General features: G+C 41.7%; 1 protein-coding gene across 8 annotated transcripts in view; it reads right to left on the bottom strand.

Annotated features, from left to right (window-relative positions):
- Positions 1-12,586, bottom strand: part of LOC137374645 (interferon alpha/beta receptor 2-like) — a 28,722-nt gene extending 16,136 nt beyond the window's left edge. For 2 of the 8 annotated variants that reach the window (XM_068041088.1, XM_068041096.1), the window contains exons 1-8: positions 12,372-12,586; positions 9,094-9,232; positions 8,842-8,930; positions 8,350-8,511; positions 7,874-7,964; positions 3,991-4,120; positions 2,586-2,809; positions 1,724-1,905 (exon numbers count right to left, since the gene is read on the bottom strand). In XM_068041088.1, coding sequence (XP_067897189.1) covers positions 1,724-1,905; positions 2,586-2,809; positions 3,991-4,120; positions 7,874-7,925 — 588 coding nt within the window. In that variant the 5' untranslated portion in view covers positions 7,926-7,964; positions 8,350-8,511; positions 8,842-8,930; positions 9,094-9,232; positions 12,372-12,586. Of the gene's footprint in view, positions 1-1,723; positions 1,906-2,585; positions 2,810-3,990; positions 4,121-7,873; positions 7,965-8,349; positions 8,534-8,841; positions 8,931-9,093; positions 9,233-12,371 lie in introns of all 8 variants that reach the window. The other 6 variants (XM_068041091.1, XM_068041093.1, XM_068041090.1 and 3 more) reach the window with 6 other exon arrangements.
- Positions 12,587-24,642: the final 12,056 nt, after the last annotated feature.

Below are 24,642 nucleotides of genomic sequence, written 5' to 3'. Positions count from 1 at the left end.
AGAGGCAATATAAACTCAATGGCACAGTTCTAAAGAGTGTGCTGGGACAGATGGACCTTGGGAATTCTTGTGCACAGATCCATGAAGATAACAGGAAATATTGAATGAGTGATTAGCAAAGCATATGGAATCTTGGGTTTCATAAATAAAGGTGTAGAGTACAAAAGCAGGGCAGTTATGCCGAACCTTTCCAAAGCACTGGTTAGGCCACAACTAGAGTACTGCATCCAGTTCTGGTCACCACACTTTAGGAAGGATGTGAGGGCCCTTGAGAGGGTGCAGAGGAGATTTACCAGAATGGTTCCAGGGATGAGAAATTTTAGCTACAAGGTTACATTGGAGAAGCTGGGGTTGTTGTCTTTAGAATAAAGGAAATTGAAGGAGATTTGCTAGATGTGTACAAGATTATGACAGGTTTTGATAAGGTAAACAAAGAAAAGCTGTTCCCGTTTTCTTTTATGCAGCGAGTGGTAATGACCTGCAACTCATTGCCTACCAGGCCGGTGGAAGCGGAAATTGGATGGAACTTGAGGGAAATAAATTTGCCAGGCCACGGGGATAGAGTGGGAGAATGGGATTGACTGGACTGCTCCACAGACAGCTTGCATGGACTCAATGGGCCAAATGGCCCCCCGTATCGTAATGACTATGACATTTTAAAAATTCACTCCTGGAATGTGGAAATCTCTGGCTAAGCCAGCATTTATTGCTCATCCCCAATTGTCCTCGAGAAGGTGGTGGTGAGCTGCCTTCTTGAACCACTGCAGTCCATGTGGGGTAGGTACAACTATAGTGCTGTTAGGAAGGAAGTTCCAGGATTTTGACCCAGCGATAGTGAAGGAATAGTGATATAGTTTCAAGTCATTATGGTGTGTGGCTTGGAGGGGAGCTTGCTGTTGGTGGTGTTCCCACGCATCTGCTGCCCTTGTCCTTCTAGGTGGTAGAGGTCACGGGTTTGGAAGGACTCGGACTCAAATGGGAGTATCACCACTGAGGCAAGGCATCAGCAAAACTACCTAGTCGGGTATAGCACATAACAGGTGTGAAGTAAAGCTTCCTTTATGCTACCCACAATCTGCCACACCACCAACCACAGAATCAATGTGAATTTTTCAATGTCATAATTGGCCATCTTTACAGCATCTGAGCAAGGGTGCCAGCTCTATTTATCATAGAAACTGGGTCTACAGGTATACAGCAGAAAGGCTCCAGTTAATACTCTCCACCAATTTAGCAATTATGCCACTCAAACAACAAATTGCCTGGTGACAGAGGAGAACAAGCCCCTCAACGAGGGGGAGAAGGGCTTTTAGCAGGGTGAAATATCCACCAGGGTTGTCAGAGAACAATTCTCCTACCTCAACTCCAGTGAGGAACAGTGTGTGAAACGTTCCATTTCACCAAAGAGGTCCTTACTGAAATCTGCCACCTGCTGCAGCCACAACTGCAGCCTCAGAGCAGGGCGAGGACAGCATTGCCAGTGAAGGTGACCATGGCCATGATTTTTATGCATCAGGCTCCTTCTAGGCTGAAATAGGCGATATTTGCAACATCTCCCAATTCACCACCCACTAATACATACAGCAGAAGACAAAATAACACTTACAACAGCCAGAACTGTTCATCCAGTTACGTTATTTGGAAATAAATTCAGTCTTATTTCTGAAATTGCCTTTGTCTAAAATATATGACTGTTATTCACTTTTAAGAAAAAAAAAGTTACCTTTTCCAACTTTCCATTTTTAAACACAGCAAGCCGATAGCTCAATCTGGCATAGATTTCTATTAATGATTCGACTTCTAAGCTACGTGAAAAATGCAGTGGGGGTGCTGCAACATTAAAATGAATTTTGATGACTCCAACAGGGGTCTCCGAAAGGTGAACATTAACTGGCCGTATTTTTGCTGTAGAAGGAAAATAAAACTGAATTAAAAAAAACATTTACAATTTAATAGTATTACATTGTATTATCAAACTGATTGGAGCACCCGAATCGGAAAGAAATTTTCATTAAACTGGTTTTTCCATGCCCATACTATAGTTTCAGAAAATCAGAAGTATTTTGCTCCATTGAAATGAATGCAAACCTGAAAACAGAGCATTCAACTTTTGTAACCAAAGTTCTATTTAATTAAATTTGCCAATAAGTTGAAATTTTGCTTATTTTTAGGACTTCTTTTAATCTTCAGTGAGAGCAACAGGGTAATCCGGTGGCAAGGGTTAGTGGTAACATTTAATATGCAGTTAAACCACATTTATGATATATCCATCTATCTGAAAGACATTTTCCCCATTAAAGTTCCCACAGATCTGGAAGGTATACAAATTAGTAGGAAACAAAAAAATGTAGACAAGGTGAAATAGGCAAAATGAAAAAGACAGAGAGAGAGAACATGTGCAAAAGTCTATAGGAACAAAAAGCATCATACTGAGAAAGTAATATTCTGAAGAATGTGCACAGGTTAGTTTTTTAAAATAAATAAGTCTTTGTACACTTGCAATAATTGCAATATCAAAATAATGAGCAAGCCATAATTACAGAAATACAGTTGTTTGTATCCAAAAACAAAGATGACAAGCTTACTGTCTCGAAAAGGTTGGAACTCGTCCAAGGAAGTCCAATTGGATTCATCCGTTTCTGTAACTGCTTTAACTCGAGTAAAGTAAGACTCAAAGACGTCAGTGAATTCATCTGATAGATCACAAGTTCGGTTTGTGATCAGTGAACAGTTTTGTGCAGCAAGCCACTGATTCTCTAGATCACATGTTTGGTTCATGATCATTGGACAGTTTTGTGTACCAAGTGTGCTGTTAGGAATTTAAACAAACAGTTTGAACAGAGGAGATATATTAAGGTAATGTTGTGCAGAAGTTTCAACCTATTATGCCACAAATGGTTACACACAAAAATAAAACTATGCTATCTACTATTTTGGTGAAGGAGGAATAAGTACTATCAGACTAGTTTATTTACGCAACAACACATTCAAGTTGGATTTATAAATAAGTTTGCACCTTAGTCCCCATATTAACATTTTTTAGTGTGATTCAGATGATAATTAGCTATTCAATAACCACAGATATTTATAATGGAATAACAGTACCATAATTACAATGTTCATTAGCTGTTCATCAACATTCCTGCTATATGCAAAAAGGAGGGGATCTTGGTTACAAATACATTGGAACAATTTTACTGTAAACTCAAGAGTAGAACTTATAATATTTTTACACTACTGTAATTACAAAACAACCTACATGCATGTAGCACCTTTAATATCGACAAATGTTCCAAGACTCTTCACAAAGGCCTAATCAGGCAAAGACGGATAGCAAACCAAGTAAGATGATATTAAGGTGACCAAATACTTGGTCAAAAAGGTGTGCTTTAAGTGTTTCGACAAATGGGTCACTGACCTGAAACGTTAATGCTGGTTTTCTCTCCCCAGGTGCTATCAAACATGGTGAGTATTCCTAGCATTTTCTGTTTTCATTTAATATTATTTCTGACTTTGGCTAGGGTCATTTTAATGTTACAGCAGGAGCAGAAACATGGTTGGAGAAATTCAAACATATAGTTGCAGGAAGCGTGGGCGTGAATTTGGTAAGTGACAACATGCTCAAACTATGGACAGGAAAGAGGTTGGAGATGGGGTGGTAGTTTGCAAAGGCTGAGGAGTTGAGGATAGCAAATTTGAAAGCAACTGCAATTCATAGGAAGCGACAGTTACGTACTTTTATATTGATTAGAGGCAAAATTAGAACTCAATATCAACCGAGATATTTAAGCAATTTTAGTCCCTTGCCTTGAATGTATATTCCCCACAGGACCCCCACCTGCACCCCACCAATCACATTAACTGCTGCTTCACCATATTCTCCACCCAAATACGCACACATACAATTAGACTTCCACATGTTAATTACCTTTGCAATTATTTTACACAGTTATTCTAATTTGAAAAGATTAAAGACCAGAGGGTACAAACCTTAAAGGTAAGTATTCCACTGTGTAGCGTGTGGTGAATGGTGCATCTGTCCCTGCTTCCCACATTAAAACATGATGGAGGTTTTCTGATGTAAATGATGCATTGTGAGGCGGAAGCAGTACAGCAGTCACTAGAACAGTATTTTAAAAATATTTCAGTATAAGCATCAATTGACATAAAAAAAAACTATTACAGTAAGTTCGTGCACAAAAATACTTCAAATTCCTCAGTGCTGGCAGTGTTTTAATGGTAGTCAGTACAACTGTGCTCAGATAGTAAGCTACAGACACATACTAAAATACAACACAGTGTGCGCCCGGGGGCAGTAATCTTCAATTTGGCATAATTCAATCACATCGCATTACATAGTATATACAACACAGAAACATGCCATTCAGCCCAACAGGTTCACAAGCCTCCTCCCACACTTCATCTAGCTCCATCAACATATCCTTCTATCCCCATCGAACTTCCCCAAAAATGCATCTATGCTATTTACCTCAACTACACCTTGTGGTAGCAATTTCCACATTCTCTAGATATAGAAGTTTCTCCTGAATTCCCTATTGGATTTATTTGTGACAATCTTATATTTATGGCCCCTAGACAAGTAGGAACACCTCTTCTCTCAAACCCTTTCACAATCTTAAAGACCTCTATCAGGTCACCCCTCAGTCTTATCTTCTTCTTCTAGTAAAGAAAGAGCCCCAGCAATCTTTCCTGATAGCTATAACTTCTCACTTCTGGCCATTCTAGTAAATCTTTTTTACACCTTCAACAATACCTCTACATCATTTTTATAACATGGAGACCAGAACTGTTGATAGTCTTCTCTAACCAAGGTCCGATTCAAGTTTAACATAACTTTCTGCTTTTCAATTCTATTTCCCTAGAAATGGACACTTTTTTTTTGAAAAAGTCTATATTAACCAGCATTGCTATTTTTTAGCGATTTCTGTACCATTAGAGGTACATTCAGCTCTTGAAACATTTATGAATTCAGGCAAAGTGGCACACACATTACCCAGCTATTTTCAGGCTGCAGCACTATGGTGGGCTAGTCCCACCTAATTCCTCTTCCCTAAATGCCACAGATTCACTGTGACATTAGATAGTGGGAGAGGTGCTGCAAGCTGGGAGGATCAGCAGTGAAGTATTTAACAGAAAATAAAAAATGAAAATGAAGAAAACAGTAAACAGGGCCTTGTATCCCACCAATTAACTTTATACTATATTTCTATGTACATGTGCTGCCTGTGGTCTGGGAAGGAGCAAAATGGATGCATAGTGCAAACAGGCACAAATTATTTCTTTCAAACGAATTGAAACATTTATCTGCAGTTTAGCTTTTAAAATGAGTGTTCAATTGTGTGGACTGTGTTCTATCATGCAATTGAATTCATACATTTTGTTGCAGAGAAAGGTTCAAAGCTCCTGGAGGTTGGTCAAAATATTGATGCAATTGCTGAGGGTAAATTGATGAATCATCTTCAAACTTCAGCCAGTAAAGTATTGTTCCACTTATAAAGAACAAATTTGCATTAATGTAGTGAATGTCAGGCAAACAGAATGTTATTAGGGTTCCGAAGAATGATCACTGACCCGAAACGTTAACTCTGCTTCTCTTTCCACAGATGCTGCCAGACCTGCTGAGTGATTCCAGCATTTCTTGTTTTTGTTTCAGAATGTTATTAGGGATGTCCAGCTAATAAATTACCTTTGTAGTGCTATTGTTATTTGGGCAAACCTGATGGGATCTAACTGTGTGCAATTGGCTATAGACAGCAAATGAAAAAAAAAACTATTTCAATGGTGTCGATTGAAGGATAAATGCTGGCCTTGATTACCGGGAGAGCTCCCCTGCTCTTTGAAAAGTGCCATAGGGTTTTTTAAAAATACAGTCACCCGAATAGGGAAAGCAGTGCCTGAGCTGAATGTCTCATCAGAAAGACAGCATCTCTGTGAATGTAGTATCCTATTATTATTGCATCAGCCTAGATCATGTGCTCAAATTCTGGACTTGGGCTTGAAGCCACAACTTTCTCGTTAGTTAGCAAGAGTAGCTTCACTTGAGCTTAGTACAACATAAAAGTGAAGCTGGAATACACAGCAAGGCAAGATCCACTAAAAGTACAAGACACAGATTTAAATCTACAGATATTGGCCAGAATTTTACACCCCCGCCCCAACAAGTGGGCAGGTGGCTGTAAAATTCAGTGGGAGATGGGGGGGGGGGGGGGGGGGGGCCGTATCCGACACCTTCCTGCCCCCACTGCAGTTTTACACGAGGCAGCGGCAACAAACGCCACCAATCAAGGCCCTCGAAAGGCCAATTAACTGCCACTTAAGGGCCTCCTCATGCCACCACTGGCACTTTACCCTCAGCAGCCAGACGGCAAAAGCCCCAAGAACGCTGCCAGGTAAAACCTGGCAGCCTTCTTGTGGGTTGGGGGTGCCCTCCTAATCGGGCACCCCGTTCCCCACGGAGGGCCACCTACGCCGCACAACACTCCACCCCCCCCCCACCTAACTGACCCCCTTGCCTTGCTGGGGCTTGGCCGATCGTCCCCAACGAGGCCCCAAAAACTTACTGTTATTCTGGGGCTGTCCTTCCTCTTGCTTCCGATGGCTGGGCATAGTCCCAACAGTGGTCACTGCTCCTGAAGGCGCTGCTGGGACGAACAGCTGCCAGTCCAATGATTGGCTGGCAGCTCCATTAGGTGGGAATTCCAGCCTCAAGGAGGTGGAAATCCCGCCCAAGGCAGCGAAAACTCCCAGGGTGGTTCCCCAGGCCCAGCGGAAGCGAGCTCACACTGACTTTTTGGCCGCTGGGCGGGGCCTCCCACCCAACTTAAAATTCCAGCCATTGTCTGAAGCGTTAATACCTGCTATTTTTAGTTTCTCCACAGGAAGAAAATATTATTGCTAAAAATAATTACAAGAACTGCTGACTTCAGGAATATTACAGCAAGCCCTCTCAGCCTATTTAGAGTCTCAGCAAAAGGACATAACATTTTCTTCAACTAAACACAAGTAAGGCCATGAGAGATGTGCCAGTACTCATAATTATAAGCAATGGATAGTACCATAAATAGAGTCAATCCAGTTGAAAGCACAGTTTCTATCATGTTATCTTACGATTCCAAGTGGCCCTTTTAGGAAAGGAAGGGGAGAAGAGAATGGCAGAAAGAGAATTGCATTTATACAATAGCCTTCACAATATTAGGACAATATTAAGTACTTTGAAGTGCAGTCATGGTTGTAATGTAGTGAAACATGGCACAAAACAGGGCCCTATAAATAGCCATGAAATTATTGACCTATTTTATTTATTTTATTTGAAATCTATTTTAGTGATGTTGGTTAAGATACAAGTTTTAGCCAGAACATTGGGGAAACTCCTCTACCCTTTCGTTGACCTTTTATGTCTACTTGAGGGGGCAGACGAAGACCTTGGTTTAAAGTCTCATCCAAAAAGCATCACCTTTGACAGTGCTGCAAAAGGTCAGCATAGATTACTCAAATCTCTGGAGTGGGCCTAACACACATCATCTCTCTCAGAAGCAAGAGAATTACCACCAAGCCAAGACTAACACCCAAGGTTGCAACATTTCAATATCAAAATAATTTACAATATCTTTTCCCACTATCCTCAAACTCATGACTTGAGGTGGCTTGCAAATATTTCTAAATTTAGAAATAGACTACTTTATTCTGGAAGTTAAATATGAAGGAAAGATGTTAACTATGACACATGGGACATCTTTCAGGAGAAAAATAGACCTTTAAATAAATATTTTTCCACAATATACAAGGTGGAGAATATCTACAAAACAGAAAAATATTTTAATGATACTGTTACAATAAAAAGTTACATATTTACCAGAGTTAAGAAACTGATGAAGGTATAACAGATTCGTTACTTTAAACATCATTAAGGTTGATTAAAATGTTAGCACTCTCCTCTTTTCATCCTATGATACAAACAAAATTGATTAATAAGTGTAACTGATTACATCATTTAATTAAAATGTAAACACTTTTTGTGATTTGTCCCTTGTAGGCAGAAGTTCAAAAGCAAAATTAACCAGCTTTCTGAAGCAGAAATAGATGATAAGCAAGACTTATTTTCCACCTGGACCATCCTTTTCTGCCCTTTATTGGTTAACTGACCTATAAATGGAACGAATTCATCAACGGGAATAAGAATTCAATATTAGGTGCTGCTTTCTAGCATGACAACATGTCCTCCAATCAATTTTGAAAATAATTTCCTCACAAAGGAACAAATTACACTGAAGTGCAGTCAAATAAACTAGTATATGATTTTAAGCTAATAAATTCTATAACGCCTGATACCTTATTCAATTTTCCTTGCTGTATTTGATACATTCCCTTCAGTTTTGTCCTGCTTTTCATTTATTGCTCCAAGTGGAATGTGGTTACCGTGTGTCCAACATAGCTGCTATAGCAGAGGTATCAGTTAATTTGTCAGATGTTTGGGGCTTGACAGAAGATATCCTGAATAATGACAAACCAAAAACTAGAGATTTGGTCATAAGGCTGTAATCTTTCATTTAGATATATTTAAAAGAAAAACACAAATATACACAGAACAAGTTGAACAGTCTCATTCTGCTTTCAGTTCTTCCTTTATTTGCTACTGGGGGCTTCATGGCAGACGTGAACATGCAGTATGTTTCGGACGATGCTCACATTAAAAGGATTAATTGAGATGTAATATCTTATTTATACCTGCAATCTGTCCCATGATAAAACTAGAAAATGTCAGTCACTTTATATTAGCTTGTAATTAATTTCAGCTGCACTTTCTTGGAAAAAAATACATACCTTGCTTTGTGGAACATCAGCAGCCATGGAACATTCTGTGGTTGCCAGAACTTTCATTTCCTATTATGGTCTTTTATAGTAATTTGGCACTGAAAGAATAGACCAATTTCCAGATAGGATTAACAAGGCGGCTCCAAAATTCTGATTTTCGAGCCTTTTATGAACAATTAGCACTTTCTTCTATAAACATAAGCTTAGTGACTATAATGACTGAACGGTAACCTACAGGTAACACGTTTTCTGAGGAATTACCTTCAGTGAATTCACAGCATCATTTCCAACCTCATTTGAGTAAATGGCAAGGTTCGGAAGTAGTGAACTTTTGGAAACCATTCAGATGTGTGCCAGATCAGAACCATGTGACCATCCATTTTATGCACCTTCTGATATTCTGAAGAAAAATAAAAAGACCAGTCCTTCCATTGATCCTGCTCCCACATCTTCTGTGACCCACCTCTTTCTCCCTTGGTGCCCCCCCGCAATCAACCCCAGATCAATTTCCCCTCCTGAACCTTGGTGCTACTTGACATTGTTAATGACCTTTCCCTCAGGCACTATCGCTATCTTTTTAAAATGTTTGTTATCACCCTCTCTTCTGAACCTATCCATGCTCTCCTATATCCTGCTCTCTCTAATCTGCCTTCCCACAACATCATTTAATATATTACTTGCCAGCTGTTTGACTGTGAGGCCCACGGACCCAATTATGATTAAGAGAACTAAGAACAACAAACAACTACACTTTGAAGCTGTGTTAAGTCTTTCAGTTAACCATGACTAATTAAGAAATGCTTGCTGGAATGTGCAAGTTAGTTGGCACGTAGGCCTTAGTGGAACACTGTGTTTCATTAGAAATGAGAACGGGTGGATTGGATAACCATTATATGAACAGCTCTGAACATAAATAAATGATAACAGGCCAATACAAAAAATGGAACTCCTAAAAGCTGGTTTGAAGGCAAGAGGTGGGATGCTTCAAGGGAGCCACAAAACCAGTCATGGGAATGGTACAGGGTGAGATAAGGGAAATTGGTGTAAAACTTGATTGATTAAGATGCTAGAAGTTCATGGAAGGTGGATGTCAGCTGGGGCTTTCACTCCATGGTTCAAACAAACAACTTGATGCACCTTTGGACATTTTGTATTAATAACGTTTATAGGACAATAAAGCCCTGTCAATACCTAGGTATTGGTCCATCCCTGAAAAAGAATATAAAAAGATGTTGCAAAGAGATAATCAGCACTGCAGTTGGAAGGAGTTGCTTGGCCAGTCATCTTGCCTACTAGGAGCTACAATTAACACTGACTAATCATCCGCTGGTGGTTGCAGGTGCCATCTTTTGTAACATTATTAGTGCACTGCTGAATGTTAGCCAATAGTGAAGGTGGTTTTAAATCTGACTCAAGAATAATAAAGTTTTATAGATGGAATTTGTGTCCTGTGTAACTTCTTGTAGATCTCAAGTGCAAATCAGTAATGTGCAGGTCTCAGGAGTGAGCGGTTAAAATTGTTCTATTTTGCAGCACTGCCCTTGCACAGCTCCACTTCTACTGGTCAGAACAGTTATCTCTGACAATGTCTTCTGTTCCCTCCCTGTCACATCAAGAGTTTTATCCTCGTCATCATTCGCCTCTTCATCTATATGATGCTTCTCGGTGGCATGATCGGCAGATATGGGGTGAGCCCTATTTCTCCACCATCTCTTGATCCCATGATTATCTCTGTGCTGTCAGACCTCCTGTGTAGCATTATGAAGAAGTCACGACTTCCTCCTACTGAACATCAGGAATACCAAAATTACTATTTTTGGGTCCTCCAATAAGCACTACCCCATTTCTGTAGGCTATGTCTCCTTCTGCATAAGGCCAATTTCCAGCATCTGCAGTATTTTGCTTTTATTATACACACATGACCCTGCACAGCTAAGATCTGCTTCGAATGATAATCAATTTTCTAAGCTGAATATCTAACAAAACATGAACTCTATGCATCACTCAATCTGGTCTAATCCTTGGTGTAACCAATGTTTAAATTTATTTACTGTTTTAATTTTATGCAATATTGTGAAAAAGCTAGATTTTCAAGAATTTCTTCATATAGCACGACAGTGTTAAAGATATACTGAAATATAATATTTGTACATAAACATTTTAATCTGAAAAGTTAACATCTTTTTTTCATTCTACTATCGCAATGGTAGTCAGGCAATCACAAATAATGAAATGAACTACATTTGAAATAATACAAAAATGCACCTTTAAAGAATGCATTTAACCCCATCTGTCAGGCTAACAGTGGCATATCATTCACTATTGACATGCCATAGTTAGCCAATTGTGACTATCACTAAACCACAATCTGATACATAGTATCATGCTGTAGGTGAGTAGGACTGCAGTGGAAATGTAGCTACAGCTCACCCAGAATAGGTATGGCACTGCTCTGATGGTTACTTTTTTTAATGAATCAGATTACTGGATGTTTAATACCAATACACACCATTTTCAAATGATAAATCCCTTCATGTCCTTATCTTTTTACCTGCCTCAACCCGCCTGTCTATACCTTCCTGTGTATCACACCCTTCCAGTCTCATATTCACCAACTGTGGCAGAAGGTTTTGCCCTGCTCTCTGAAACTCCTCAGTTTAGTGCCAACACTTGCATTCCCCCAATTGTCATCTCAATTCCCATCTTTTCAGTGACCTCCAAACTCCAGTTCTGATGAAAGATCACTTACCTGAAACATTAACTCTGTTTCACTCTCCACAGATGCTGCCAGACCTGAGTATTTCCAGCATTTTGTTTTTATTTCAGGTTTCCAGCATCTGCAGTATTTTGCTTTTAACTCCAAACTCCTGCTCTGCCGTCACTGCTCCTCAGTGTTGACTTTGGGGCATTTTATTAAAGATATTAGATAAATGCAAGTCACTGACTTGTTAACGCAACCCTATTCCTGAACACTGCAATGAAGCAGTAAGATCTGTTCAGTATTTTTGAAGAGCGCCTCAAACATCCAACACTCACTTTAATAAACGTTATTATTAATAAACTTTAGTCCTGCGATTCTGGCTGTTTTTAAACGGTTTCCCCTTCACACGAAGGGGAACATTTTAACACTTCATTCTGAAACATTCATCCTATGTGCAGCGCTTCCGCTACTACTGTGTCGGTTTGTTAACTGCAATAAAAATTGGTGCGGAACCCTTTTCCTTTCTCAAGTTGAGATTTTATCACATTAACATTAACAAAATAAGTAGTCTTGATTTTTGGACACTCCTTACATTGCCCCGGGAACTTTAACCGGTTACCTTTTGTTTTATAATAAATCTTCACACTCACTGTACTGCAATACTCAACACAACAACCCTCATAAAGGCCCCCTCGACAGGAAAAAAAAACGGGGTTAGATACAAGTAAAGCTCCCTCTACACTAAAAAAAAACACAACAACCCTCACCCGACACCTGCCCTACAACCAGCTGCTGCACCATGACAACATCATCATTCCTCTCACTTTCGGCAGCTTACCTGATGTCAGTGAGAGAAAATCTTCGCTGTTCCATAGGTGGGGAAACAATACTTCATCCTTCACGCAGCATTAGATCCGATCCCAAGCACCGCCCTCGCCACCCCTTAATTCAACACAAGAGGTACTTTCGCCGCCAATTTCCCGTCAGCCTCCGTAAAGCCGGGAGTCTGCAGGTAACCTCTTGTCCAGGTTGCGATCTCCTTTGCGGGTTGGAAAGGACGTCAGGAGGGTGGGCGGAACCCCGAAACTGTCAATCACAGCGCCGAACGATGAGGTCACGACAAAGGCCGCAGCTGTCAGCCTTAACCGGCAATCACGTGACCCAGATTTACAGGATGCCAAACAGGTTCCATTGAAGTAGAACAGAAAGTGCAAAACATTGCACAAGATTCAAATCTGAACCAAAGACAGAACATACCGGAAACTTCTGTGCTTTTCATAAATGAAAGCTCCTTTAAAGAAGAAACGTTCCTTGTTGACAGTTGAGAAAGAGGTCTAGAGTTCCCTTTCAGCCTTCACCTGGTCTTACCATAACAGGGTTTTATTTTTAAACACCTTTTTTTTTAGCTCCCCCTTGGTGAATCCTTGTTCACCGTTTTCCAATTATAAGGCAAAGAAACCAGCACAAACAGGTTTTCTTAGGTTTAAAGAAGAAAAGTTAAAATTTATTAAACTTAAACTCCAATTAAGTTAGCGCCTACGGATACACGAGGCGCTCACGTGAGCATGCAAACGCGTTATACATATGCAAACAGAGGCAGAAAAGAGCAGAAGAAAAATAAAGTGAAAACGTTTGAAGCAATATCTGAAGAGTTTTTGTTACGGTTCTTCGAGCTCACTGTTGAGTCCCTGATTGTAGCTAGATCTTGCTTTTTGTTGGGGCCCAGTATTTTTCTTGTTTGCTGTAGGATACTTTTCTCTCTTGGGGTTCATGTGTCTTCAGTGGATTCAGAGGCTTGTGAGAAAGAGATGGAAGCAGATAAGAGAGATCTCAGTTCAGGAGCAAACAGACTTTCTGAGTTCAAACAGTTTGTACAATTCAGAAAACCCCAGGTTGCCAAGCAGGTTAGTCATGTGACTAACTGGTCTGACCACGTCTTGGCAGTGCTATCACCCTAGCAGTCTCTGGAATGCTCCTCTTACACATAATACCTGGTGATCGAGGTCCATTGTGGGTTGAATGTGTCAGGGAATGGTCCTTTGTCCTTCCAGTCACTGTCTGTTAGTATGCAAATGCATTTTCCAGCCATGGCTGATCTGTTTAACAAGTCCTTTCTTCACTCCAATAAGTTTAAAATCAACAAAGTGATTCCTGACAACGCAGCCAGCCACTGACGTCATCAGACTGCACCAAGCTGTGCACATGTGCAAACGGGCTACTGCTCTCTGCGCATGCGCAGTGTTCCACACTGCCAGGACTGGTTAGCACATGTGCAGATGTGGTGGGGGGGAAGCGGGGAGAGAGCGGGGGGGGGGGAGGTGGGGAGAGCGGGGGAGTGGGGGGAAGCGGGGAGCAAGTGGTCGAAGAACTTGGTGGCGGCAGGTGCGGGTGCACTCTCCTCCTCCCCACCCTCTTCCCCCAGCCACCGACTGCAGGCCGCTCGGTCCCCGCTTCCCCACCCCCCCAGCCGCCTGCCCGCTCCCCGCTTCGCCCCCCACCCCCACCTCTGGCCGCCCGCTCCCGGCTTCCCCCCCTGCCCGCTCCCCACTTCGCCCCCCCCCCGCCCACTCCCCGCTTTGCCCCTGTCCGCTCCCCGCTTTGCCCCCCGCCCGCCCTCCGCTTCCCCAGCCCGCCCTCCGCTTCGCCCGCCCTCCCTCTCTCCCTCTCTCTCCGGCCATTGTATGCTGCCATGGGTTTACGTTGCCTTTCTATGATTATCTGAGCAGCGTCATCTTTAATCCTGGCAGCTGTGACGTTTTAGTGCAGCAGGTTTCATTTGCACATGAGCCAGTACACTGCCACCTAGTATTTGCGTTGTCAGCAAACGCAGCCGTGCCCTGCAGTAGAGGTGACCTACACATAGCTCAAATCTCATTCATGAGCTCTGTTTATCTGGTCTACAAAGCCCTTGCTGATCTCTTTTGTCTAAATAAAGTCAATTTAGATTTCAGCTCGGCTTCAACTCTTTAAACTTAGACTGGAGTGAATGGCTAGGGATAATGGAAATGTGTGAAAACAGTGAGGACTGGGCTGACACAGCAGAAACTAATTTCAGATAGGAACTTGACTAGCATGGGTAGAGAGTGGGAATTTTCATTGGATCAGTCTAGTCTGGATTTCAAATGTTTTCAGATGGTTAGTATTCTCTGTTCTTTTCATCCCCGATGCAGCCATACCTTACTGCACTTTTCATGTGGTCTGTAGGTGTACTACCAGTACATTGTTTAAAGTGTGAGATACATGAAAACATATCAACTATATTTTGGAACAGATATAAATGAGTCTCATGCAAAAAGAATGAATCTTGGCAGATCTGCTCAGAAACCAAACAGTTTCTTCTGGCAACATTTGATGTTGGTTTTGGAGGGAAAAGAGCCTCCGTTTTGATTTCACTGAATTCTTGCTAAGCAACAAACCATGTAGTTGTTAGGTGTGTTCCATTTGTGGAGTGAATTTGTTCAAATATGTTCCATCTGACTGGGTGTTATAAACCTGCCTCTTCCATGAGCAACCGACCTCTCACTCAGTCAGGAATGGTATGCTTTCTTATTGAATGGACAATGAACCATTTGATATTCAACAATCATAGAATTTACAGCACAGGCAGGCCAATTGACCCAACAAGTCTTTAACAGTGTTTACACCAGGTCATAGATATTGGACCAGTGAAAATGATTTCTCCCTTCCATTCCTTAAGGCATGGTTTCATGCTGGGGTTATACCGGGCCATTTAAGTGGTGTTACAAAATTTTGCAAAATATACACAGTAGAGAAACAGGCCATTTTGCCTAACAGCTCCATGTTGGTGTTTTATGCTCCATATGGGCTTCCTCCCACCTTCACCTCACCTTATCATCATATCCTTCTGTTCCTTTCCCCCCTCATGTACATATCTAGCTTTTCCTTAAATACATCTATGCTATTCACCTCAACTACTCTACATGGCATGAAGTTCCACATTTAATCACAAAGTCCTATCAGCAGTGTGACATTTAGGACATATGGTTCCTAATGTTTTGCTTTTGAATTTTTCGTGCTGTGTTTGAGGTTTTTTTGCATGTGATTGTTAAAACTCAGACTGTGCCAACACTATTAGTGCTTGCATCACAAGGCAGGAGGCCTCATATAAACACAAACTTATGACTTTATGTATAGACTGAATGGGTTAGCGTGCCGCAGGATTAAAAATGACCTCTTTTATACTGAAGTTCTTTGTTGGTTGCCCATCATGTGCTTCTGTCCTTTTTGATAGGTGGAAAACCAACCATATAATTCAAGCTAGAATATCAGTTCAATTTATTACAAGAATGAAATCCAAATAGAAACAAAATGAATACAGAACAATATTAAATTTATATGCAACTTACTTCTTGACTTGAAACAACAAAACTCTCTAATATCTCCCTTTCCAGAAACCCATGTTGATGCACTGAGATCTGTCTCAATGCCGTGATGTAGGAATACGCTTGAACTATGTGAATTAAACTGCTAAGGTTGCTGTCCATATATATGCATCGCCCCTTTTGGAGTAAAGGACAGCTTCTTTGAAGAAGCCATTTTTGCTGAACAGGTTGATATTGGCCCAGACTTTGCTACCAAAATAATAGTTAGTTTAATAGCACTTGCTGTTTTTAATGTGTAAATCGTTCAGCAACTTCTGGTGAGGAAGAGTTAATCTGTGAATTGTGACTTGGCACAAATTTCTTTGCGATTAGCACTATTCCACTGTTGTCCTCATGAAAATGGCTGCTCGCTCTCAACAACCCAGTGAATTTCATGAAATTGCTGCATTTGTGCATTAATTGTCAATTAAGCTTGCTGGAGAAAATTTGGGCTACTACCTAACAACGTACGTATCTTTTTAATGATGAGATTTACGTTGCTGCAATGCCATGCAACTGCTCTGGCCCAGAAAGGGAACAATTTAAGTTGTAGAGTCTCATTCCTACACGTAGGAAATTGTTGTTAAAGACTTTTAAAATTAGTTTTCCTTTCTGCCTCTTTTTTTTCTCTCTCATCCAATCTTTCTTTCCTCTATTTCTCTTTTTGTAACTGATTTGACCTATTTTATTCCATTTCCTCCTCCATTGTTCCTCTGTTTCTTTCTCAATCTTGAAATATCATTGGTTAAGGAAATAGAATGTTAGTCCTGTCATTCATCAAGGTCCCAAATTTTATCAGCTTGCACTTGCAGCAACTTGGAGGACAAAATGTTTTCAATTGAAGATTGACGGAAAAGTCTAACTAACGGGGCACATCGTGAGATGACGAATTCCAGCGAAACCTGGATCATTGATTATTTTCACAATGCAAGCAGATGGTGATGTGGATTGCTGCCATATTATTGTTGCTTGAATCAAAGCCTTCTATGTCAGGGTGTTAATGTTGAGACATTAATCTCCTTGGTGGGGGTCTTTCTGTAGGTCAAACATTATCGATAACAAAATCTGTCTGCTTCCTTGGTTAGTCCACTTGCATTTCTGCAACTTTTCAAAAGCCGGAGGTATTTGATTAAACAGTCTTGACCTGCTGCATTTAATATTTAATGATTCTTCTGTAGGAGGTTTGCTCAGTTATCATCTGCAATACCATGAGCAGTCCTAACCAGAACTCTATAATCAATCTACTCTTAAGTGAAGGAAAAGGAGATCCTTTCATAAGGTAACTAACATTTAGCCTTTGCAAATCATTAGCTCAGATAAAAGTTCATACAAAAATGTATATATACAGAGCTTTCATATTATGAAGCAGTATGGAGTTTCAAGTCTCGGTGATATTTGTCTCTCAAAATTTACAATATCTGAACCAAGAGGACAGACAGGTAACTTGCTCTTAGGTTTCCAGTAATGATATTCTATAACCATTTGTGAGAAGTTGTAAATTGCTCTTTGAGTTTGTCTCCCTCAACTCCCTACAGCTGTGGGCCTTTGGCTTAGAGGTAGCATTCCTGCCTTTGAATCAGAAAGTGCAGCACTCAAACCCAGAAATCCAAGTCTGAATTCTGGACTGACATCCAGTGTGATACTTGTGTCTGGTAGGTGTGGGTAGCTCCCTTTCATTGTACGGGCTGTGGGATCCCACAGCTGGTATAATGATAATTATGGTCATGAATGGAGCATTCACATCATGGCCTGTCAAATAATTATTTTGAAAATCTTTCTGAAATATTAGACAAAGATTGGTTACAATTGAATCTAACTGGGACCTTAGTCTATTGGATATCTCTAACATTCTTCAGTGATCCTGGTGCACACCTATTGAAATATTTCAAACAACATATAGGTTTCTGTTTTATCTTACTGGAAGGGCTAATCTGTACACAAAGCAGTGTGCTATTTATTGCAAGCACAAAAAGTTTTGCAGAAACCATCTTTGTCTGGCCACGTAAGGTCAGATTGCACAATTTCACAATTATCAATCAGAATCAAAATGGAATTAATGCCATGATATTGCAATCGAAATATGCATCGTTGTGTGTACGATGTGAAAAAATGGCTTCCAGAAGTGGGAATTGGAAAGAAGATGTTCAGAAAGATTGATGAGTTTGAACTGTTCGTTGTACAAATTAGCAAGTGGAAGGGCAACCTTAAGCACCCACATGAAATGATCCCCAGCACTAAAAAGGGACATCTTGCTTGGGAAGTACAGTAGTTACGTTACTGGACTAGTAATCTAGAAAATGTGAGTTCAAATTCTGCCATTACAGTTAGAGAAATTGAATTCAATTTTTAAAAAATGTGCAGATAAAAAGATCGTATCAGTAAAAATGACCACAATGCTGTTATATTGTTATAAAAGCACAACTAATTCATTTACATCATTTGAAAAAAACAACTTGCAGTTTTCACGACCTCAGGACATCCTAAAGCATTTTACAGCTAATTAAGTAATTTTAAATGTAGTCATTGTAGTAAGGTAGGAAAACATGGCAGCCAAACTGCACCCAGCAAGGTCCCACAAATGGCAATTAGTTCCATGATTCGAAAAAAATAGTACACTAGGCTGTGCAACAGTTTTAAATATTGCACAAAGGAGAAATTAGCTAATATCAAGCATTACCTCAAAGCCACTGGGTTAGACAGAAAACCACTGACTGACTGAAAGGAAAGCTGTACATCCACTCAAACCAGAGATAATTATTGAACCAGGCAGATTCGTGGTTGACTGTAAGAAAACTGCTTAAGGTTTAAGTCATGATTTAACAAATTCCAGTTCCTGGATTATTTATCCTTGGTTCACAATTTGCCTTGAGATATCTGTGTTTTAACAAATTATGATGAGCAGTAGAGAATATACACCTTTATATATTGCATGCAATTATTCAGTCATACTGTACATTGCATTTTGCATTGATATGTTAGATTCTTCTTTCTGACACTTGGGGGAGAATTTTAACTGCCAAGGGGAGCTGGGTTCAAATGCTGATGGGTAGGGTGGTTAAAGCTCCGAAAAGTGATATCGGGTCCGGAACCCAACTACTTCCATATTTGATCAGGGCGGGTTTGCAGGCGAGCGGCAACTCCTGTGCAGCTGTAAGTAATTAAAATATTCAAAGAGGCAATTAACTGGGAATTTAACCAAGCATTCTGGCTTTAAGAGCAAGCACACGGATTTCCCAAGCTGTCTGCAACTCGCCAGGGTCAACAAGGCGCTTATGCTAGAGATGGACTCCTTCAAACTCTCTGCAAGTGTCCGCACTGCCTGTGGAAATGCTGACATAAGCACACACATTTCCTGTTGCTGCTCCACAACTTCCCTTTCGTGGATGACCACTGAGGCTTAGCATTGAGAAATTTGGGGTGTCCTGCACCCTCTGACAGGGACACTCTACTGTTGTTCCTGTCTTCAACACGTGCTCCTGTTCATGTGTGATGTGCTTCTCACCATGTGACAACCTAGCTATCTCACCTAGGTGTATGTATCTGTGCTGATGGAGGGTGTGTACCAGTCAAGTGATGGTGCATCTTGAGAGTGTTCACTCTCCTCTGAGGGTTCCTTGGCCTGGTCCCTCATCATATCCTCTATCACGCTTGAAGGACCTGTGGGAGATTAAAGGCATGAGATAGCGCTGACAGTGAAAAAGGGTAAAAACTCAGCATACTGCAGATCATGGCATTTCAGTTACTGGTGATATCAAATCAACATGAGTGACCGTTAAGTGCAAAGTCACCAGGTCTCTGGGCCACTCCTATCTCTCAAACACAGATGCCTAGTGTGTGTGCCACCCTGCCTATCACTAGGGCGTGCTCCTTTAGTGTAGTCAGTGTAGCTATGGCTACAGGTCCAGTCCCAGTTCTCTGCCGCTTCCTGGAGTTGTGGGCTTTCTTCTACTGCAATGAGAGAAAGTGGAGTGTGAGAAGTAGAATATGTGTTGAGGATGGAATGAGAATATTTGAGGAGGGTGACTGTGAGGGATAGGTGCGAAAGGGCAATGGGATGAGGGTGAGTATGAGTGTTGACTATTCAGATAGAGATTTGAGGTGGTGCCTGGAGAAAAAGGAATGTGTGGAACTTCAAGGTGTGTTGGTCAGAGGAGTGCAGTTCAGGGGAATGCTAGGGAGGTCAGAGACTGATGAATGCCACCTGAAAGTGGCACAGCACTCACCTTTCCTGATCTAATGACATCATTAAACCTTTTCTGGCACTGAATCTGGGTCTTGGGCACCATACTCCTGCTGCTCACAGCCTCTGCTGTTTCCAGCCACACATGCAGCGGTTGCGTGGCTGGCCCATTTCTGCTTTTCACAGGGAGGAGGACCTTCGTTCTGGCCCTCACCCCCTCCAGCATAACCATCAGGGAAGAGTCAGAGAATCAGGGAGGCGGGGGGTGGGGAGCGTAGCCTTCTCATGTCTTCCTTTCCTCTTCTTGCCTTCAGGTTCCTTCAGAAGTAAAGTTTCCTGCAGCCATTCTGGCCCCTGGCAGGGTTCCTCTAATTAGAGAGCCTTCATTGAAAGAGCTTGGGTCGTCAGGAAATGTGGAAGGTGGGATTCAATTGTTGTGTCTGAGTTAAAGAGCCAACGGCAAAACAAGCTCCAATTAGAAACGGGTGCCTGACCTTCTACCAGCCTCCGGGTTGCATGCGCATCTATTCGGTTAAGATTCCAGTCCTGGTTCATGCTTATTCACCAACAAATGGGAGTGTTTAATGGGACTTAGAAGGCTCGTTTGCAGAAGCTGAGCTGTGGGGTATGACTTTATCAATGTTGTAAACTGTGCAAAATGGTTCTATGCATTTGTTTTCCACAAAACTCCTGTTTATTTTCTCCCTTACAAAAATCCCCTCTGCTCAGAGCTGTAAACCCCCGTTGCGAGATCTGCAGTCAAGAGCCAGATACCTGAAACAAATGCCATTCCAAAGCAGCTCTTCTTCAGTACACTTTATTTTCTGTTTCATCTATTTTCATTTTTAATTTATTTTTTCCTCCTCTTAGAATCCTCTGCTGTTGATATGCCTTTTTGTTTATTAATTTCTCTTTTTGTCAATTTAAGCTCATTTTCTTTATCCATGGGGTGATCATTCTTTTCTCAGCCGATCTTCCTACCTGTGCATCATGTTGCCCTTTTGCTGCTGTCATTTATCCCTTTAACTGCTATTTAACTTTTCAAAATTATTATGAAGCAAGATAATAAACATCTACAAAATACTCATGGTGTCAACAAGGAAAAGCATTTTTCCCTTTTCTTTCAAATGTTATGATAATGACAGGACTTTTTGTCTTTATTCTACAAGCTTGAATTAACTAGAGTTAAAATGGACTCTGCTCTGACCATGTCTCGCAAAATGGAGACATCCACTGTGTGAAAAAGATACAAATGTTTTTTGGTCAGACATCAATTAAGGTGACGATGTTGTTCTATGATGGCTAATGAACACAGGATATTGTTAGAAAAAAGGGCAATTTCCAGTTACTGTCAAGTATCAAGACAAGTAAGCTAATAATGGGTGGTTCTTGGTCAGCACAGACTCGGTGGGCCGAAGGGCCTGTTTCAGTGCTGTATCTCTAAATAAATAAATAAATTATCAGAAAGACAGTTATTCTGAGCCGTTATCTGTTCATCTGTTAAGATGCTAACATTTGATTACCAAACAGCTTCAAAGAAATTGTTTTAACTTTAAAGGAAGAAGAATGTCCTTAGAAATCAGGAAATTTCTTATTGCCTTCAGTGTACCTCCTACATTGAAAGGGGTGATTAGAACTCCATCAGATATAAGGGCCGATATCCTGATCGGAGGGGGAGGGGTGAGCATTCCGCACTCTCAGCCCTCTGTCGTGCACCTGTATTGCTGGGATAGTGGCCCAACCATGCTGTATTTCATGAGATGGGCCATTTAAATATTTTCTATATGTCTGTGCAGCTTGAGCATTCAGCTAATTTAAGTTGTTTATAGTGGGAAAAATTGAGGCAATAGGTTTCAGCCTTTGAAATGGCTTGAAGGTAAGGGAAGAATAACTGGTTAGTGAGGTCATAGGTCAATGAAAATACGATGGTACAACCTGAGTCTTTGAGCAAATGGTTGACTATAGGAAGAACATAGGAGCAGGAGTAGGCCATTCAGCCCTTCGAGCCTGCTCTTCCATTCAGTTAAATCTTGGCTGATCATTTACCTCAATGCCGCTTTCCCACATTATCCCCATATCTCCTGGTGGGATTAGTATCCAGATATAGAGGAAGAACATAGGACCATGGCAAGCTATTCACCTTGTTCAGAAACCAGGTGACATGACCTGTGTTTGAGGGAAGATAATTTCAAAATGAATCTGTGGGAACAATGGCCCCAAAGTGGCAGGGGCTGGGGGCAGAGGTCATGTGGGATTTTTTTTTACCATGATCGGGTGATCTTGCCTTGATCAGGGGATCTGTCCATGATTGAGGGATGGCAGGGAAGGTGGGGAGAGGGGGCGGTGGTGGCCCAGTGCAAAGCCCAATGCTTCCTTGTGCGGCTTGAAGTAGCACTCCAGCCTCTCCTGGCCCACGAGGAAACCTGAAAATCAATTTAAAATTTAACACTGGGTTTCTTCTGGCTCAGGATCTGGCTTCTGGCAGGTTCTTCCTGACAAAGGAGCCAACATTGCACCCCCCCCCCCCCCATCCACCCCCCGCCACAACCCCCGCCTGCTCAGACCTCAGCTTGAAATTGCAGGTCAAGTTCCTGGTGACATTATTGAACCCGATCTGCATATTTTAAACAGGACCCTGCTTCCTTCCTGTGGGTGTCCTGCTTGCCTCCTCAAAAGAACAGGCTAACATCAGAACACGCATGAAAAGAGGTGCAATTGGAAGGGGTAACTGACTCATTGGGTTGAATTTTGAAAGCTCGCATCAAAAAAGGCAGTGGTTCAGTGAGGCATGCGCGACTTGTGCGCCGCTGAGCCGCCGCGATATTTCGTGCGGTGGCTCATTTACATGGAGGGGGTAAAACACCTGCCCACCGATGACATCATCGGGGAAAGTGCTCAGTCCCCGGCAACAACGTCCAGTGCTACTGCGCAGACGCCGGCGCCAATTTTAAAGGGCTCCAGGCCCTTCAGTTTCATTTCCATGTTTGAAGGCATAGGTTTGTTTAAAAATTAAAATAATAATTTGTTCATTGTTCAATCCCCTCTCCCACCCCCCACCAATGAATAAACAGTTAGTTATTTTTCCTCTCCTCCCAAGAAAAGAAAATTCCCGACCCTGACCTTCCCCCCCCCCCGAACTTTCTGTACTTTGACCTTCAACCTCTTCCCACCATCCCTTCAACCAATAGTGTTTGTTTTGCCGTTCCACCCCCGCCCTGAAAATTTCTCCCCCCTCTCCACCAGTCTTCTGCCTCAGATCTCCGAATGGAGATCCGAAGGCGCGGGACTTCCGACTACCAGCCGGAATATTGGCGTAGGACAGCCATCCTGGAAAGGTAATTCATTATACCTTAATTAACATTTATTTAAAGATGTTAATGTGTTTATTTTCACTGAGTGGAGGGGTGGGGCCACCCCGAGGTTTTGCTGCCGGTAAAATGGGGCGGGGCCTTTCTGGCGTCGAGGCCCGTAGCGGGCCTCTCCCGGAAATATTTTCTGGGGCCCCCCGCCACGACCTCCGATGTCGGGCGGCTTGTAAAATTCAGTCCATTATTTTAACTGACTCCTGCCCGCTTGTCGCCTGGTGGGGACAGTTAAAATTGGGGCCAATATTTCAGTGAGTGAGTGGTCAATCTATGGACGACTGGGGGATGATAGTGTTGATCATTCAAGAGCAAATTTCTTTCATAAAATAGCATTTTGGAAGACAGTATATAAAGTAGAATGGATAAGGTGGAATTTGATAAACTCTTCTGAATTGCAAGTAAAGGGAGTAGAAATAGATATTTGTCTCAACATGCCAGTTGTTTACGGAGTGGCATTGAGAACAGCCATGGTCCTGATACAATGAGTAGCTACAATGCTACTAAGGCTTACAGACTCTCAGTTGTGTGCAAGAGTTTTGCTAGAATTTAACCAGCTAAAACTGTGCAGCTAAGCAGGGTTATTTCTGGTTGCTTGTCCAGGTACAATCACCCTACACTAAAGGGCATTGGATTGCAGGGCTACTGGGAACTGAATTGAAAGAATCCTGGTCTCCAGTGACAGGTCTACCCCTTAGACTCCCTTAGTAAGCCAGGCTGGCTGGTCAGTCAACAGTACTGTACTGTAGACTAGCTGGGTTTAGGTATCGGATTAATGAGTCTACCACAGAGAGATGATTGCAATGTGTGTCATCTTGAATCCTAAAGAGGCCTTGCTAATGTTCTCCCCCATTCCCCTGCTTACTTCTCAAGGTGAACAGACCCTCAAAGAAGGGCATTTACCTACTCAGTCACCATGAGACATTTAAAAAAATGTTTTGGGTGTTACCCGTGCTTCAGTGATAGTAGTCTTGCCCATGGGCCAGCAGTTTGTAAGTCCACTCCAGGGGGCATGAGTCCACAATCTAGTCCTGCATAATCAGCGATGCCATGTTTTATATGAGATATTAAACTGAGGCCCTGTGTTGTCTCTCACATAAAAGATACCATGGTACTATTCAAAGAAGAGCAGAGGAGAACTCCCTGTGACCTGGCCAACATTTATCCCTTATTCAACACCAGTAA

Source organism: Heterodontus francisci, chromosome 10 (assembly GCF_036365525.1).
Source record: "Heterodontus francisci isolate sHetFra1 chromosome 10, sHetFra1.hap1, whole genome shotgun sequence".
NCBI classification, from domain to species: Eukaryota; Metazoa; Chordata; class Chondrichthyes; order Heterodontiformes; family Heterodontidae; genus Heterodontus; species Heterodontus francisci.
Note: the sequence above shows the minus strand (reverse complement) of the source record. Positions and strands in the feature narration are given on the sequence as shown.